Raw genomic sequence first — 20,176 nt, forward strand, 5'->3', positions numbered from 1 at the left:
TGTCTGTGTTAATTGGTTTCCCTTTTCTTTGTTGAAGAGGGTCTGTGCAATCCTTCTGCCTAGTCCGCCATCTTGCCCCGCCTCTATAGCCACCTTTTAGGATAAAGCAGAACTGTCCTATAGGGTATCCAAGGTTGTAAATGTTTATGGAAGCAGACTGCTTTATATTTCTCTTACAAGTGCCTGGTGGGTTCAAACCACCAACCTTTTGGTCATAAGTCAAATGTTTTGAACAATCCACCACCAGAGCTCCTATAGTAAAATGAATATCTGAAAAACAGACTTTTATTCAAAAACCATTGTGAGAAACAAAGAAGGACTGTGCATGATGATTAAATGAGTAATTCACTATCATCAGGTTCCCAAGGTGGTAAATCTTTATGGAAGTAGATTGGCCAGTGGGTATGAACCACCAACTTTCTGGTTAGCAGTCAAATGCTTCAGGTACTGTGAAACGAGAGCTCCTTAACAGTTATATACATACATACATATGTGTGTGTGTGTACATAAACAAATAAATAATCATTAAGGAGCTCTGTTGGCATAAAATAACTGATGCATAAAAGGCATTTGATAAAATTCCAACACACTTTACTGATAAGAACTCTCAGTAAAATAGAAAATAGAAGGAAAATTTCTTAACATAATCAAGGGTATATATGCAAAACCAACACTCGACATTATTCTCAATGGGGCCTTACCTTTGATAATGGGAATGAGACAAGAATGACCACTATCACCACTCTTATTTAATATTGTACTGGAAGTTCTAGCAAGAGCAACAAGGCAAGATAGGGAAATAAAGTGTATACATATTGAAAAGGAAGAAGTAAAACTATTTCTATTCATAGACATCACTATCCTGTATATAGAAAATCCCAGAAATTCCACAAGAAAGCTATTGGATCTAAAAGAAGGATTCAGCAAAGTGGCAGGGTACAATAACAACACACAAAAATCAGTTGAGTTCCTCTACGCAAACAAGGAGAACTCTGAAGAAGAAATCAAGAAAACAATAACATTTATCATAGTTTCCAAAAGGATAAAATATGTAGTAATAAATCTAACCAGGAAAATAAATGACTTATACAAGGAAAACTATAAAACATTACTGCAAGAAGCCAAAATAAATAGAAAAAATAAATAGAAAACCTCCAAGCTTATGGATCTGAAGACTTAACTTAGAGAAAATGTCATACTACCCAAAGTGATCTATCTATAGATATATTTGTTATCCAAATCATAACAACATTCTTTACTGAAATGGAAGACTATATCACCAACTATATATGGAGAGGAAAACCAAACCTAACCACTGCCATCAAGTTGATTCCAACTCATAGTGACCCCCATTGGTTTCCAAGGCAGTAAATCTTTATGGAAGTAGCTTGTCCCATCTTCCTTCTGCAGAGCTGCTGGTGGGTTTGAACTACCAACCTTCTGGTTAGCAGTCAAATGCTGTAGGCACTATGTCACCAGAGCTCCTTATGGAAAGGAAAGAGGACCCTAATAGCCAAAACAATATTGAAGAAAGAGAAGAAAGTAGGAGGCCTCATATTTCCCAATCTGAAAACATGCTAAACAGCCATAGTAATCAAAACAGCCTGGTACTGGTTCAAAGACAGACACATAGATCAATGGAATAGAATTGAAAATCCAGAAATAAATCCATCTGTCTATGGGCAGTTGATTTTCAATAATGTGTAAAAATTCATTCAATGGGGAACAGTCTCCGTAACAAATGGTGCTGGCAAAACTGGATATCCATTTTCACAAAAATGAAACAATTCATATCTACCACCACACACAAAAATGAACTCAGAATGGATCAAAGAGCTAAATGTTAAACCTAAAACTGTAATGTTTCTGGAAGATAATACAGGAACAAAACTATGGGACTTTTTTTCCAGTAACAGAATACCAAACACAATGTCAAATGCACAAGCAACAGAGGACAAGTTAGATAACCAGGACCTCTTAAAAATAAAATATTTATGCTCATCGAAAGAGTTTATCAAAAGTAAAAAAAGAATTAACATATTGAGAAAAAAATATTTGGAAACAATGTATCTAGATAAAGGTCTAATCTCCTAAATACAAAGTAAACTTCAATAACTCAACAACAGAAAGACAAACAATCCAATAAGATGTGGGAGAAGGACATGAACAGACACTTCACCAAAGAGCACATTTAAGTGGCTGATAAACACATGAATAGATGCCTGTGATCCTAAGCCATTAAGAGAGATGCAAATCAAAACTATAATGAAATACCATCTCAACCCTGCAAAAATGGTACTGATAAAAAAAAAAAAAGTCAAAACAGAAAACAAGAAATGCTGGTGAGAATGTGAGGAAATTAGAACTCTTATTCACTGCTGTATAATTGTAAAATGGTACAATCAATATGAAAAACTATATGGTGCTTCCTCAAAAAGCTAGGAATAGAAATACCTATGATCCAGCCATTCAACTTCTAGTTATATACCCTAAAGATCTCACAGCAGTGACATACATAGACATACACATACGTATTTTCATTACAGCATTATGCACAATGGCAAAAGATGGATACAACCTACGTGTCCATCAATGGATGAATGGATAAACATGTTGTGGTACATACATACAATGGAATACTATACATCTATAAAGAAAAATGAGGAGTCCATAAAACAACTATAACATGGATGAATCTGGAGAACATAATGCTGAGGGAAATTAGTCAAGCACAACTTCTATAAAAAGACAAAAATAGGTATACACACAGAAATCAAACAAAATGTTCTTTGGTGGTTACCAGAGATGGTAGGGGGAGAAGAGGGAATCACTCTCTAGACAGTAGATACCTGGTATTTTTGATGATGGGAAAGGCAATACTGTGAGTAAATATGCACATTTAAACCAAAGTAAATGATGTCAGTAAGAAATACAAAAGATTAAGGGACCATACGGGTAAATGCTATAACATATACAGTTTGGCAACAACAGCAGTAACTCAAAAATATGTGAGTGGTTACACAAATACATATATGTGCATATATGTGTATAAAAAACCAAATTCACTGCCAATGAATTGTTTCTGACTCATTGAGACCCCTCCTTGGGTTTCCAAGGCAGCATCTCTTTGGAAGTAGATTGCCCTATCTTCCTTCTGAGGAGTGGCTGGTGGGTTTGAACCTCCAGCCTTCTGGTTAGCAGTTAAATGCCTTAGACACTATGCCAACAGAATTCCCATATATGTGCATTGTTGTTGTTGTTGTTATGTGCCCTCAAGTTGGATCCAACTCCTAGTGACCCCTCCTTGGGTTTCTGTGCTGGTATCATTACAGAAGTAGATTGCCCAACCTTCCTTCCGAGGAGTGGCTGGTGGGTTTGAACCACCGGCCTTCTGGTTAGCAGTCAAGAGCCTTAGGCACTGTGCTACCAGAGCACCTATATATGTGTATAGAAAGGTATATATGTATATATTGTAGTTTTTGTTGTTATATGATTCTGAGTCAGTTCTAAATCATAGTGATCCTATGTACAGCAAAGCGAAATTATGATTGGTCTTGCATTATCCTTACAATTGTTGCTATGCTTGAGCCCACTGTTACAGCCACTGTCAATCCATCTCATTAAGAGCCTTCCTCTTTATCACTGATCCTCTACTTTACTAAGTTTAATGTCCTTCTCCAGGGACTGGTCCCTCCTGATAACATATCCGAAGTACTTGAGATGAAGTCTTGCCATCCTCACTTCTAAGGAGCATTATGGCTATACTTTTTTCCAAGACAGATTTATTTGTTCTTCTGGCAGTCCATGGTACACTCAATGTTCTTTGCCAATACCATAATTCAAAGGCATTGATTCTTTTTTGGTCTTCCTTCTTTATTGTCTACCTTTCACATGCATATGAGATGATTGAAAATAGCATGGCTGGGTAGGCGAACCTTAGTCCTCAAAGTGATATGTTTCCTTTCAACACTTTAAAGAGGTTTTTTTGCAGCAGATTTGCCCAATGCAATACATCATTTAATTTCTTGACAGCTACTTTCATCAGCATTGTTTGTAGATCCAAGTATATACATGTGTGTATATATATATATATATATATATATATATATGCACATATAGGCTCATCTGTAGGCATAGATATATATATGTTTGTGTGCTGCTTACACACACACATACACATACATATACATATATATATATATACACACACACACACATATATATATATATATATATATATAAACTCACTGGTGACGAGTCATTTCTGACTCATAATGACCCTTCTTTGGGTTTCCAAGGTGGTATCTCTACCGAAGTAGATCGCCCAGTCTTCCTTCCTAGGAGTGGCTGCTGGGTTCGAACCATCAGCCTTCTGGTTAGCAGTCAGATGCCTTAGACACTACACCATCAGAGCTCCTATACACATATATGGCACCAGAGCTCCTTAACGGTTATTTATTTATGTACACACACACACACACACACACACCATTAAGGAGCTCTGGTTCCACAGTGCCTGAAGCATTTGACTGCTAACTAGAAATTTGGTGGTTCATACCCACCAGCCAATCTACTTCCATAAAGATTTACCACCTTGGAAACCCAATGAGGGTCACTGTGAGTTGGAATCGACTTGAGGCAGTGGGTTTTATATATCTACCATTCATCTGTCAGTTTGTTGTACTGTGGTGGCTTGCATGTTGCTGTGAGGCTTGAGGCTATATATTTATATAAATATAAAAATTATACTAAAAATAAATTTATTTAATATATATATATGTGTGTGTTTGTATATATATAATAAATATATGTTTATTTCATATATATAAAATAAAGCACAAAGGGGACAAAAAATTACCTCTCAGACATAACCAAACACCTTGTATTCTTGGCTTACTGGATTTCAAAGCTTAGGACCACAGTCTCATAGAACAACTCAATCAATTGGCACAACATAGTCTATGATGTTTATGTTCTGTGTCCTAGAATGGTAAGCAGCTTCTGGGATCTTGAAACTTGAAAGCAGCCATCTAAGATATAGATATTGGTTTCTACTTCTCCGGACCAAGAGAGAAAGAAGGAAACCAAAGACTCCAAGAAGAATATAGTCTACAAGACAAATTGGCCACACAAAACACGGCCTCATTTCTCCAGAATCCAGAATTATTAGATGGTTATCACTAAGCTCAGCCATTCTGACCAGGAGATACAATGTGTATGTGGTTATGTGCCATCGAATTGGCCCCAACTCATAGATAGGAGAAAATTGTAGAACAATAGATGGGAGAACATTGATACTAATCCATAGTTTATCATCATTCTTTAAATTTAATTCAAATTTGCATGTATTCTTCTGGATAAATGGGGCATTCAAGTAGGACTTCACTACTTTTTTTTATTTCAGGCAATAATACCTCAACTCAGAGAAAAATAAGACTAAAAAAGAACTCTTCAAAGCAAGTATTAGAGGGAGATCTTCACAGACTGAGTTTCCAGGTAAAGGACTAAGCAAGGATATCAGAAAACATTTCCCTTTATTGGACAACCAGAAGGGAATAAGAGCTCACTGACACTAGGAAGAAAACTGACACATGAACATTTTCAATAAATAGCTCCTGTTATTATTATGAGTAAATGAAAGCAAAATGGAAGTTGGCATTCTCTATTTTATACTTAAGAACTAAAGATCTCCCAGTGAATAAAGTGAAAGGTCTAGTGGGTTTCATAAGTCTGGTATTAAAAATAAAATTGCCCTCATTGACAGCTGCAGTGGATTTGGCATTTCACAAAAGAAGGAAAATGGATTTTTCAAAATGCTTTTCTTCTCCTTTTATAGGACACTTCAACTATTTAAATAATTTCAAAGTTATTTCTCAGAGAAATAGAATCAATTTTCTCTATGCTTGAAGCACATTAATGAATATTCTGAATTTCCCTCCCTCCAGCCAAGTGATAAGTCAAAGCAAAGAGCCCTGAAAGCTATTACATTGTAGAAAATACAATTTTCTCCTTGGGAAAGAATAGTTACTGGTCATAAGCTGCTGAATTGAACACAGGAAATATCAAGTTACTATCGCTATGGCATGCTCAAGAAAAGTTCTTCTATAGTGGTCAGCTATAACATTCATTATCCTCACCTCTGTCAGCACAATGACAAAGCAAACATCCCTCATCATGCTGAGCATGATGAAGCTGAGTAAAATGAGAGAAAATGGACATCTAAATTCACAAAGTATAATAGTTTAAAAAATCAAACCAAGAAAATGCTGCAATTATATTTAATTTAATTTCTAGCTTCAAACTTAAATGGCTCTAAAAATTCTCCTCTCTCTCTTTACATTGCCCATTACCTCTGTGTTGTATATCATCATACTTGCCATAGTTCTCTCTACTGACTAACTATATATACCTCATTGGCAACTCCCAATCACTCCTTGCCAAATAGTATAGCAATTCTTGATTAACATCTGATCTGCTTCAAATTATTTCTTTATTTAGTCAAATGTGGGGAGCAAAAATTAAAACTAAAACCCAAAAGCAAGACGAATAGTTTTATTTCAAAGCAAAGCAACTAATTTTTATCCTATGTGGAGTCCAACGTGATTCTTCATATAAAATGGCTAAGAGTTATTTCATCAAAATCATGCCTTAGACTTATTTTGCCTTTACATTTTAATGACTGATAATACTTAGAATCTTAGAATACATCTCATCTCACCTTCCTGCAGGGCTAGAGCTGCTATCTTCACTTTCCCACTGCTCGTTTTTGCTTCTTGGAATTGGGGGCTGCAGCATTTCAGCAGCCAGTGGATCAGCATCATTTTCTTCTCGACCAATCCATTCTCCTATCACACGGGGTCTCAGAAGAGATGAATTAAAAGCCACTGTTTCCTAAGGAAGGAAAAAAGATGTATTGCAGAGTTTTATTCTTGTTAATAAGATATCAGGAAAATAATCTTGTCTAGAGTTTTGGTTGTTTGTTCAAATCAACATGTTTCCCTTTTTCTTTCTAAATTGACTTAAAACTAAATTTTAACATTCTCTCAATCTCTACCAGATGATTTATTCTGTGCAATTTATGTTAATTCTTAAAAGTGACTAGGAGAAAGGATGCAGTAGGGAATCTGATATGCAACTTAAGGCTATATATACTCATAGCTATATGTACTCACCTATCTGTGGCACTCAGAAGAGTATTGGTATGACCTCCACAGTAAAGAAGCTTGGTGTTGATAGGAGATGGTAAATGATTTCTCAATAAGTAATCTGGGTGGGGCCAGAGGCCAGGAGCAAGAGGGTATTGCATTGGAAAAGCTTTTTTCCCTCCAATGGTGAAGCATTTTGGACTTTTAGGGATTCACTAGGGGTCTGAGCAGGACAACAACAAAGACAGGTCTCATATGTTAATTCAAATATTTAAAGTTATCTTTTTTCATAGACTTGGATATGAAGAAATTATTTAAATAATATTATATATGGATATTGGATGTGTATAATTGCTAAGGATATTTTGGTGAGTGGAACAAAGATAGGGTGAAAAAAGCAATATAGCTCTGGTGGTGTAGTGCCTAAGGCACTTGACGGCTACCTAGAAGGTTGGCAGTTCAAATCCACCAGCCACTCCTTGGAAAGAAGATTGGGAAATCTACTTCCTAGAGATACCACCTTGGAACCTCAAGGAGGGGTTGCTATGAGTTGGAGACAACCCGATGGCACATAAACAACAACAACAACATAGTATAATCCAATTTTTGTTTAAAAATACTTATGGGTGTATTTACATCATTTCTTTACTAATTGATTCACTTATTCATTTTCTAATATTTATTAGGACCTACTATATGCCAGGTACTATTTTATATGCTAGAGAAAACAATGGTGTGTAAAACTAGGTTTTCAATACTTGTTTTATCTAGAAGGAGTGACTACAGCTAATTTCTATTTCTTTTGGCATTTTCATATTTTAAAAATATTCAATGATAAATATGTACTTTTCTTACAGTGAGAAGAAAAACATGTAGTTTGAAAACATCTTGATCTGAGCAACACAGGCCCTACTTAAATTATTTGTAGCTATAATTTTTAGCATTATAAGTGTTTTGAACAACTTCAAAACTCAGACCTCACCTTTTGTCTTTTACAATTCACAAAAATATCAAATACAATACACAATACAAAAGCAATATTATATTAAAAAAAGGACAAAAAGCAATATGTGAAATATAGTTTAGAACACACTTGATGAGTATTTATTCAAGTAATAAAAATACACTTGATAAATTTTAGTAACAGTGTTTATATGATCTAGCAACGTATCTGAACTCTTTCTGTATTCCCAGTTAGGAAAATCAAGATCATACAATGGCGTGGAATCATGTAATCAAAGTAATGTTCTGAAATACCTAAATAGGCATATTCATCTGCCAAAATTAGTATTACTTGAAGTAAAAGAATTCCAATTAAGAAAAATGTTGTTAAATTTTAAATCTGTATTTACTTTTGTGTGCGTGTGTGTGATTTAGGTGGAAGTTTACAGAACAGAGTTTGTTTTACATTCAACATTATATGGACACTGGCATTTTTATATGTTAAAAAATATTTTAAAAAATCTGTATTAACTTTTTAAAGTAGATTAATTTTATAGAATCAACAAATCTGTAAAGACAAATGCAGTTTGAATCAGTTGCAACTTGTGTGGCTTTGAAATGTTATTTAGTTTCTCAATTTTATTGTTTTCAACTGTAAAATAGGGATGATGGGAATAACCCAACCCATTGTATCAAATTAATTAGTAGGTAACTCATAGTTAAACTATAACATTCTGTACATACACTTTTTTTTTTTTTTAAGTTGCCTTCAAGTCAGATTCAAATATCTAAGGAAACAGACTGTATTCCAACCACTCCTATCTGTGTGACATGTCTGGAAAAAATTGGAAACCATAATTCCTTGACTGGGCCAATTGGGAATAATAGATGATTGGTTGTCAATATGGGCAGAGTGAAAGAACAGGAAATTGATGGTGTGGAGATTTTCCTCCTATAAAATTGTAGTTTACTGAAAGTGTACTAAACAAGTTGGGAAATCAATCCAATCTTATCAATCCTATTTATATAATGGGGCAAAATTGAGCTTAGGGAATTGTCTTGATATTGTATTTCCTCAACAACAGATGACAAGAATTGGAACACTGGGACAAAGAAATTGCCAATTGGAGCAACAGAAATAAGTAGGTTTAGGTATCGCAAATGAAAAACAAAACAAAACAAAAAAATGAAGTAGGAGATAGGATTGAATATGATCAAAGTTTTGAGAAGTGTAGAAAATCAGAAATAACTTTTTGGTTTCTTACTAAGAGATTGGATACAATGAGAGATGTCACTGCTGTTGGAAAGTAGAGCACAAAGAAAAGGATTGATGGTTTGATACTCAGTACATTTAATTCCAGCTGGCAACAGAAATTTAGTGAGAAAAAGCTGATGGGCAATGCAATATAAAAAAGTGCAAACAGGGTCAGAGGAGTTAGGAAGTGAGTATTTTACAGGTAAAACATGCCTCTACTACTTTTATTTTTAAGAATGTACAAAGTATTTTAATACTTGCCATTTAGTATTGATGAGAAGAACACAAAGAGTGCTTCCCCTTTTAAAAAGTGTTATATGCCTACAAATTCTTGAATAGAGTCAACGTAGTCATAATAGATTAGAATGGCCTATTTTCTTTGGGTAAATTCCTTATACTTTATTAAGCCAAGTAAATATATTTCCATAAATCTTTATGAAAGTATGTCAGTAAAGAGAGAAAGCAGTTCTTAACACTGCATATAACACAAACAAAAACATTAGTTCATGGAAAAAGAATTGTAAACATTGCAAATTGAATGCAACATGTTTTTAAAATTATTTTAAAGTATACAACTAATTTAAAATTTCAGGGATAAACTCTGTAAATCCTAATTATTCTTCAGAAATGTATTAATATATTTGTAAACATTCATTTGCTTTAGAGCCAGGTAACAGTTTTTTAAAGTAGAAATCAGAAACTGCAGGAAGAATAAGACTATGCTAGACAAATGAGCTTTCTCCTAAAAATGTATCAGGATATTGAAATTTGGTTCAAGATTTCAAGTAACAGAGAAGTAACCTAAATGTAATACTTTTTATAGCCTCTTTTACTAATATTAAAGTTATTATGAAAAGCTTAAATTGCATCACTTATATCGTGTAACTCAAATTAAAGATAAAAGATAATCTGAATCATACAAATAAAATTTTTTAGATTGATTATCTAGATTTTTTTCTCCTTCCTAAATTAATTATTGAACTAAAACAGCAATGATATGTATTCCCATGTTTTTAGCAGAGATGTATATGTTGTATTTTATACAAAGCTAATTCTCAGACTTAAACATGAATATGTAGCTGTTGTTGTTGTTGTTGTTATGTGCCGTCGAGTCAAACCCGAGTCACAGCGACCCCTCCTTGGGTTTCCGAGGCAGTATCACTATGGAAGTAGGATTGCCCAACCTTCCTTCTGAGGAGTGGCTGGTGGGTTTGAACCGCCAGCCGTCTGGTTAGCAGGCAAGTGTCTTAGCCACTATGCTACCAGAGCTCCCAAACATGAATATGTAGCTGTTAGGTGCCATCAAACCAGTTCTGACTCACAATGACTCTATGTGCAACAGAAATAAACACTGTCAGATCCCACACTATCCTCACAATCAATGCCATGTTTAGCACAGTGTTGCATGGATTGACATTGTGTCCATCCATGTCATTAGGGGTTTTCCTCTTTTTCACAGGCCATCTACTTCACTAAGTCTGATGTCTTCTACAAGGACTAGTCCATCCTGGTAATGTGTCCAAATCATGTGAGCCAAAGTCTTGCCATCCTCCCTTCAAAGGAGCATTCTTGCTGTACTCAACACAGATTTGTCATTATTCTGGCAATCTGTGGTATACTCAATACTATTTGTCAACACCATTATTCAAAAGCATCAATTCTTCTTTGGTCTTCCTTCTTTATTGTCCAATTTTCAAATACTTATGAAGCAATTGAAAATACCATGACTTGAGTTAGGCATACCTTAGTCCTCAAAGTGACATCCTTGCCTTTGAATACTTTAAAGAGGTCTTTTGCAACAGATTTGCCTGCTGCAATTCATCAGTTGATTTCTTGACTGCTGCTTCCATGGGCACTGATTGTCAATCCAAGTAAAATGGAATGCTTCACAACTTCACCACTTTGTTTACCATGATATTGCTTATTGTTCCAGTTGTGAGGATTTTTGTTTTCTTTATGTCGAAGTGTAATCCATACTGAAGGCTGTATAGTATTTTACCTTCATCAGAAAGTGCTTCAAGTCCTCTTCAGTTTCACCAATAAGGTTGTGTCATCTGCATATCACAAGTTGTTAATGAGTCTTCCCTAATCCTGATGCCACGTATTCCTTCATATAGACTAACTTCTAGAATTATTTGCTCAGCATACAGATTGAATAAGTATGATGAAAAGATACAACATTGATACACACTTTCCTAATTTCATACCATGAAGTATTCCCTTGTTCTCTTCAAACAACTGCCTCTTGGTCTATGTTCAGGCTCCACATGAGCACACTTAACTGAATTGAATTCTCAGTCTTCGCAATGACAATGTTATGATTCATACAGTCATATGCCTTTGCATACTCAACAAAACACAGGTTAGCATCCTTCTGGTATTCTCTGCTTTCAACCAAGATACATCTGACATTAGCAATTACATTTCCCATTCCACATCCTCCTGTGAATCCAATTTGAATTTCTGGTAGTTCCTGTTGATGTACTGCTGCAATCTTTCTTTTATTAAATCTTCAGTAAAATTTTACTTGAGTGTGATATTAATGATATTGTTTGATAATTTCCACATTCCATTGAACCACCTTTCTCTGAAATGGAAAATATAGCTCTCTTCCAGTTGGTTGGTCAGGTAGAAGGGTAAGCAGAGGGCAGTGGGCACTTGCAGTAATGCATCCATTTGCTGAAAGATCTCTACTGGTATTCTGTCAATTTCTGGAGCCTTCTTTTTCACCAACATATTCAGAGCAGCTTGGACTACTTCCCTCAATTCCATTAATTCTTGCTCATATGCTACTTCCTGAAATAGCTGAATGTCAACAAATCCTTTTGGTTCAGTGATTCCGTGTATTCCTTCCATCTTCTTTTGTTGCTTCCTGCACTGTTCAATATTTGCCCATAGCATCCTTAAATATTGCAACACAAGGTTTGATATTTTTCTTCAGTTCTTTCAGCTGAGAAATGCTGAGTGTGTTCTTCTCCTTTGGTTTTCTAACTCTACGTCTTTGTACATTTCATTATAATATTTTACTTAGTGTCACTACCTCCAGAGCACATCCTTTGGACCCAGGGTTCCTGTGCTAAGTTTCTCCAAGAGCCAAAGGAAGACTGATGCCAAGACATATGGAGATCTACAAGAGGCACTAGGTCCACAGATATTGAAAGGAGACAAAGACCTTCCTCCTAAATTGTGAGGCAACAGAGAGAGAAAGCCTTCCTCTAGAGCTGGTGCCCTGAATTTGGACTTCTAGCATCCTAAACTGTGAGAGAATAAATTTGTTTGTTGAAGCCATCCACTTGTAGTTGTTGTTGTTGTTATGTGCCCTCAAGTTGGACCCAACTCATACTGACCCCTCCTTGTAGTACTTCTGTTATTACTAACCAACTAATACAGAATTTGATATTGGCAGTGTGGTGCTGTTCTAACCCAAACTCAAAACCCACTGCCACTGAGTTGATTCCAACTCATAGTCACCTTATAAGACAGAGTAGAACTTTCCCATAGGGTTTCTGTGGTGCTTATGTTTTTGTGTCAACTTGACTGGGCCTGGTTGAGTGGTTGGGCAGCTGGATGTAGTATTCCCCATGATGAGATTGGTAATCAATTCCATGGTGGAATCTACCAGGAGCAGCTGAGTAGCTGCCTTAGGGAATGTGGTCTGCTTCCTGTATTTAAGCAGAAGCCTTGGGAATGGTCTCTAGCCTATGGCACGCTTGGACCCTGCATGTAGCCATGTTGTTGCTCAGCAGCCTGCTATGCTCTGCCGACCTTGGGACTTATAGTGGACTTAAGTTAATGGCTTGCCATGTGGATTGGTAATATCAGGACTGTGCCTTTTTACTTGTCAACCTTGGGGCTTCTCAGCCTCAGCAGCCAAAAGTTGTCTGAGTGCAGAAACGCCTCTAGCTCCAGTGGGCCGGGAGCAGGAGGTCGAGCTGGACCCCAAGGTTGAGGGGCTTTCACCCAGCCTGTAGAGCCTGGCACTTTGAACTTGGACTTAAAGCCTCTAAATTGTAAGAATAAACTCCTGTTTGTTAAGGCCATCCCATTTGTTGTATATTTCTTATCAGAGTGGCACTAAGTAACCAGAGCAGTTTCCAAGGCTCTAAATCTTTATTGAAGCAGACTACCTCATCTTTCTACCACAGAATAGCTAGTGGGTTCGAACTGCTGACCTTTTGATTAGTACCCAAATTCTTTAACCACTACACCACAAGAGCACCTGGTGCTCTAATAGCCCTCTAAAATGTGGAAGTAGTTTTGGAATTGGATAATAAGTAGAGGCTGGAAGTTTTAAGGTGCCTAATAGTAAAAGCCTTGATTCTCTTGAAGAGACTATTGGCGAAAATATGGATGTCAAAGACAATCCTACTGAGGAATCAGAAGGAAGTGAGGAGAGCTGTAACTGGAGATGGGGCAGATAGCAAGAAGCTGTGGTGGAAAAACAGTGGCAGGAGAATAAGGAAATGCAACGATGACATAGAAGCTGATCCATGAAGTGAAAGAGGTGAGTGTCTTTGGGAAGAAGGCTTCCTGGCAAGGAGGAGTGCCTCCAGGCACTTGTCGATGGAGCTAGGTTTGTTGACCTACAGATTGAGAGAGCTGAGTGACTTCAGAAGAGGCTTTCTGGCAGACTGGGGTACCTCCTGGAACTTATTGGTAGGGCTAAAGAGCTTTGTGACACTTTTCTGAGCAGGGCAGAGAGGCCAGAAAATACTTACACAAGAGGCCCAACATACTTACAGGTCAAGAGGTGAAGGAACTAGGAAACAGAAGCTGGAGAAACAAGGAATATGGGAAACAGCTGCCTCAGTCTCAAAGGGCAGTTATTTCAATAAAACTTTTTAAAGTATAATTCCTCTGTCTTAAAAATTTTCATTTTCATATAATATTTAATATTAAATAGCATATAGAATATTAAAATATTTTTTAATATTGTTTAAAGTTCAATATGAATTGCTCACCTTCTCATACTGAAATCTAAGCTCCATAAGGACAGGAGATATTTGTCTGCTTTGATCATTGATGTATGCCAAACAGCTTGAATATTGCCTAACACAGAATATGCACCGAATAATCATTTTAATGTATGAAAAATGCAGAGTAATTCCCTTGAGGTAGATATTTTATACAATAAGCATATTCACTGCCTGAGATACTCCTAAAGTTCTTTCTCCTGTATATTCATACTGAATATTCTTTCAACTGTCTCCTTATTTGGGAAAAATATTGAAATATTTTACATAGAAAATACAAAGATTGCCATTCTTGTCTCTAACAAGAATAAATCTTTTTCTTTATTGATGATTGAAATACTTATTCTCTCTCTTTCTACACACACACACACACATATGTTGTTAGGTGTCACCAGATCAGTTCTGACTCATAGCAACCTTAGGTACAAAGAATAAAATGTTGCCTAGTCTTGTGCCATCCTCACAAGTGTTGCTATGTTCGAGTTCATTTTTGCAATCTCTGTGTCAATCCATCTCATTGAGGGTCTTCCTCTCTTTCACTTTACTTTTCCAAGCATGATGTCCTTCTCTAGGGACTGGTATCTCCTGATTTGCCCAATGCAATATATTACTTGATTCCTTGACTACTGCTTCCATAGGCATTGACTGTTGATCCAATTGAAATTAAAACCTTGACAACTTCAATATGTTCTCTGTATGCTGCTGCTTTTCATCCAGTTGTGAGATTTCTGTTTTCTTTATGTTGAAGTGTAATCTATACTGAAGGCTCTGGTCTTCATCTGTTAGTGCTTCGTGTCCTCTTCACTTTCAGCAAGCAACTATGTGTCATCTGCATATTACAGATTATTATTTACTCTTCCTTTATTTCCCATTCTATGTTCTTCTTCATGTAGTCCAGATTCTTGGAATATTTGCTCAGCATGCATGCAGACTGAATAAATATGGTGAAAGGATACAACTCTGACACACATCTTTCCTGAATTTAAAACACACTCTATCCCTTTGGTCTGTTTGCAGAACTGCCTCTCTGTCAGTGTTCAGGACTACATGAGCACAATTAAGTGTTCTGGAATTCCCATTCTTCACAATGTTATCCATAATTTGTTATGATCCACACAATTAAATGTCTTTGTTTAGTCAATAAAACACAGGTAAAAGTCTTTCCGGTATTCTCTGTTTTCCTCCAGCATCTATCTGATATCAGCAATGATATCCTTTGTTCTACGACCTCTTCTGAATCCAGCTTGAATTTCTGGCAGTTCCCTGTGGATATAAGTTACAGTCACTTTAAAATTATCTTCAGCAAATTTCACTTGCATATAATAGTAATTATATTGTTCAATAATTTCTGCATTGGTTTGGATCACCTTTCTTTAGAATGAACACAAATACAGATCTCTTCCAGTCTGTTGGCCAAGTAACTGTCTTCCAAATTTCTTGGCATAAAGGAATGACTGCTTTCAGCATTGTATCTGTTTCTTGAAGTATTTTAATTGCTATTCTGTCAATACCTGGATCCTTGTGTTTCACCAGTGCCTTGAGTTCACTTTGGATTTCTTCCTTCAGTATCCTCTGTTCTTGATCACTTGGTAACCCATGAAATGGTGGAACATTGACTAACTATTTTTGGTACAGTAACTATGAATTCCTTCTATATTCTTTTGATGTTTCCTGCATCATTCAATTTTTGCCCATGGAATTCTTCAATATTGTGACTCAAGACTTGAATATTTTCTTCAGTTCTTTTAACTTGTGATTTCAGTCTTCTTTTTGCACTCATGACTTTTAATAATCTTTTGCTTTCTTCATGTATGATGTCTTTGATGACATTTCACACTTCTGGTCTTCAGCAATTAGTGTTCAATGAGTCAAATCTATGTATTCACTGCAGTATCACTACAATTTTATATCTTATAAAGACTGAAATATGATATATTCTATTTCATGGGATTCTCAACTAAAAAGAAAGCAAAAATGTATTGTACATTTACACCTACATACTTTGCATTATTCCTGAAATAAAGCAACTTCCATTTTGACTAGACAGTGATAAAAAGTGAACCCTTTCTTATAATTTTACATATCTAATGAGTAGAAGAATTTTTCACAGACTTACTTCTGGCTCCAAACATTTCAATATTCTGTTCACCTCTTTTACTTCATCATTTATTCTATTCATTTGGCTAGTTTACATTCAAGAGCAGCACAGACTGCCCATGTATGTACAGTGCCCACATATGTACACTTCTGGGAGCTTTAGGACATGTTCACATCTTTGCACATCTTCTTGCCCTACATCTTCGTGATGTAATTATCAGATGTCTTGGCACAATGGGTGGTAGGAATATACCTGCAATTTATTCCTAAACCAAGTTGGCCAGCAATAATTTAAGCAAAAAGCAACTGTGAACAACATAAATATATCCTATTGCACCCAACTAAAGAATTCCTTTGTCAACAATCCTTAGTTGATTCCAGATATACCCATGGACCATCCAATGTTATACAACACAAGAGAAGTGTAAGGGATATTGAGTTGGTGCTAAAAGACCTTAAATTTCATTAATATCAAAACTTAAATTTCTTTAACCCACTTCTGCCCATGATGAAAACAAAAATTGGATTTTATATTTGGAGAAAAGAGTAGGAAACAAACATACATCTACCTTTTTTAAACAAACAAAAAACCTTACATTTCCTTACCACTTTTAAAAGGGAAATACAAATGGGGAAATCTACCCTCTAAGAAATGTAATGTATAGTTCTGAATGGATGAAACAAAAAACAGGCTGTTGATATTTATGCTGAGTGTGGACTAATATAACAAGAGTCTAACAAAAAGTTTTGATTTGCCTATTTGCCTCTTTTCAAAGGATCTTAAAAAACAAACAAATAAATAATAACAACAACAACAAATAGTTGCTTTCAAGTCAAGTCTACCTCATGGAAACCCCATGTGTACCAGATTAAAACTGTGCTCCATATGGTTTTCAATGGTTGTAACCTTCCAGAAGTAAAATGCCAAGCCATTCTTCAGAGAGACTTTTGGATGGACTCATGCCTCTAATCTTTTGGTTAGCAACTGAGCACATTAATCATTTGTACCACCCAGGGACTCTTGAGGAGACAGAATGAGGGTCATTCTTCAAGAGGACTCTTTCTCTGCAATTAGCAAAATCTGTTTCCATGTTTTCTCCAATGTTCAGGAGTTGCATATATGGTAGACTTTTAGGAATTTGTTTTAGTGTTTTTCTCTAAAATGGCCCCACTGATTCACTGAGATAATAGAATCACTCAGAAGTTCAATTATATCATCATAGGAAATGACCTTATTCTTAATTTAGGAGTAAAACAGCCCAGAGTCTAGCACACCCCAGGCTCTCAATGCATTTTACTTGACAAAATGTATAGAATTACTGCTCTTAAATAACCATGTTTAAAACTAGGGATTAAACTTTAGAGGAAACAAGGAAAGATGAGAAGATCTACTATCAAAACCCGAAGCTCCAACTAGAGGTGGAAATATAAACAATCTTTAATTAAGAAATAAAATAATATAACAGCTATCCTCTGGTGGTATAGTGCCTAAGGCATTTGACTGCTCACCCAAAGGCTGGTGGTTCAAACCCACCAGACACTCCTCAGAAGGAAGATTGGGCAATCTACTTCTGTAGTGATACTGCCGTGGAAACCCAAGGAGGGGTCACTATGAGTCAGAGACAACTCGACGACACATAACAACATATCCTCTAAATACCTAAGCTTGCCGTTTTTCATCCTCAATTAATATAAATTAATTTTAAAATTTAGGTTATTCATCATAATAAAAATGGTTAAAGTGGAAAGAAGGCATAAGGTAAGTTTAAAAATGTAGGGGTTAATTAAAAGCAGGGGTTAAGAAACAGCCACAAGAAGTGCTGCCAACAAAATTGTCAAATTTTCAAATTGTGAAAGGAACAGAATAAAAATAATAAACTATTAAAATATGGTATCACCCCTTGGATCTGTCACAGGCATCTCAATTCTAAAATGTATCCATGCTTATTCCAGAAAGTTTTGTCTCATTACATGTTACATGTTAGACCTCTTCACTCCGTTGCTTATATTCATAAACTTCACAGTCATCTTAATTTTGTCCTTTATTCAAATTCTGAAACTGTAGCACACATCAAATCTTGTCAAGTCTATCTTTGAAATGTATCATCAGGTTGTCCAGTGTTCAAGCTATTGTCATTCATGTCCTGGACTACCACTACCCATAACTCTCAAATCCACCCTCTCAACCTTATTTTCCATAATAAAAGAGGCTTTCAATAATGTAAATCTCATGAGGCCACCCTCATCCTTCAGTAGCTTCTTATCAACTATGGATAAGAAAGATCAGTATTCTTGAAAAGATGTTCAGATTCTCTCATGGTCTTGTCTCTGCCTACTTACTCACCTTCTCTTTTTCAGCACTTGCAACTTTATGCTATTCCGGCCTTCTTCGGAAGTTCACCCAGCATGCCCTGTTATCTCCAAAAGCCTTGGCACATGCTAATCCTTCTGCCTAGAATGCTTTCACCTCAACTCCTGCTTTTGGCCTAGCTAACACTTACTCATTCTTTGGGTCTCCAAATGACAATGGGAACATTTCTTGACACCTCATAATGGGGAGGGCTCCCTTGTTTATTCTCCCATAATACCCTGCATTATTCTTCAAAAGGCTAACCATACTTCTAATTGTTTGATCAGTATCTTTATTTCCTGCTAGAATGATACATTAGAGCAGGGACCATATATTTCTCATTCCTTGTTTTTTTTTCCAGCACCTAACATAATAATGTCTTGCATAAATTATATGCTCAATATGTTTTTAGAAAGAATGAATAGCTGAATAAATAAAAGAGCAAAAAGTTTTCCAGATGGTATCTCTACAGAGGAACATTGCCCAGTCTTCCTTCCACCAGTGGGACTGAACTGCCAGCCTTCTGGTTAGCAGTCAAATGCCTTGGCACTATGCCACCAGAGCTCTAAAGAACAATTAAGAAAGATAAAATATTAAAAGACATAAGACAAAAATAATACTAAGAAATATACTGATTGAAAATAAAGCAAGGTGTTCTGGAAAGATGGCGGACTAGGCAGAAAGACTGCACAGACCCTCTTCAACAAACAAAAGGGAAACCAATTAACACAGACACAGAATATAATCCTGGACCCCTCAGCCTTGAAGGGAAGGATATAGAAGTGGACTAAACCCCAACTAGAAGAAGAATTTGCATGAAAATACCAAAAAAAGGAGACAGACGGAGCTGCGGTCTGGCAGCGATCCTGAGCGATCCTGAAGGCATGGCACAGACAGCTTTGAGAGTGCTGAGTGGCGGTAGGATCTAAGAATTAACCTAAAAGTCAGCCCTGTTAGCCAGGGACTGCATGGAAGACTGCTCTGTTGCCTGGGGAATAAACGGAGAAGGTGAAGAGAAACGTGGGCTGAGCTGTGGACTTTTCCCTGTCTGGACAGCACTGCCATTTTGAATGTTCACAAGAGGCTTGACCATTTTGGATATTAAAAGAGACAGCACTCCTGCAGATTCCAGAGGCTTAAGAACAGGCTCTGCTTGCCAGCAACCCCAAGGACACTCTGGACCTGGACCCACAAGACTGAACATGTGCGACATTCCTCTTGTTACTCTTATACCCCTCACCCATTTGGTGAATGGAGGGGTGGCCATCCCCCCACTCCCACCTACCTCCAAGGCCCTCAAGAACTCCATCACAGTCTGTGTGCTCAGACAGAGCCTGGGTGCCCTGCCCTGTCCTCCAGCGATTTTTTTTTCTATTTATTTATTTATTTTTTCTTTTTTGCTTTCTTTTTTCTG

The 20,176-nt window shown here is 36.4% G+C and overlaps 1 protein-coding gene across 1 annotated transcript in view; it reads right to left on the reverse strand.

Annotated features, from left to right (window-relative positions):
• CUNH8orf34 (chromosome unknown C8orf34 homolog) overlaps positions 1 to 20,176 on the reverse strand; it is a 514,153-nt gene that overhangs the window by 274,913 nt on the left and 219,064 nt on the right. The window contains 1 exon segment of the mRNA XM_007947356.1: positions 6,719 to 6,891. Within this exon segment, the coding sequence (XP_007945547.1) occupies positions 6,719 to 6,891 (173 nt within the window).

The sequence above is a fragment of the Orycteropus afer genome, unplaced genomic scaffold (assembly GCF_000298275.1).
Source record: "Orycteropus afer afer isolate SDZICR_OR568_19922 unplaced genomic scaffold, OryAfe1.0 scaffold00181, whole genome shotgun sequence".
Lineage (NCBI taxonomy): Eukaryota > Metazoa > Chordata > Mammalia > Tubulidentata > Orycteropodidae > Orycteropus > Orycteropus afer.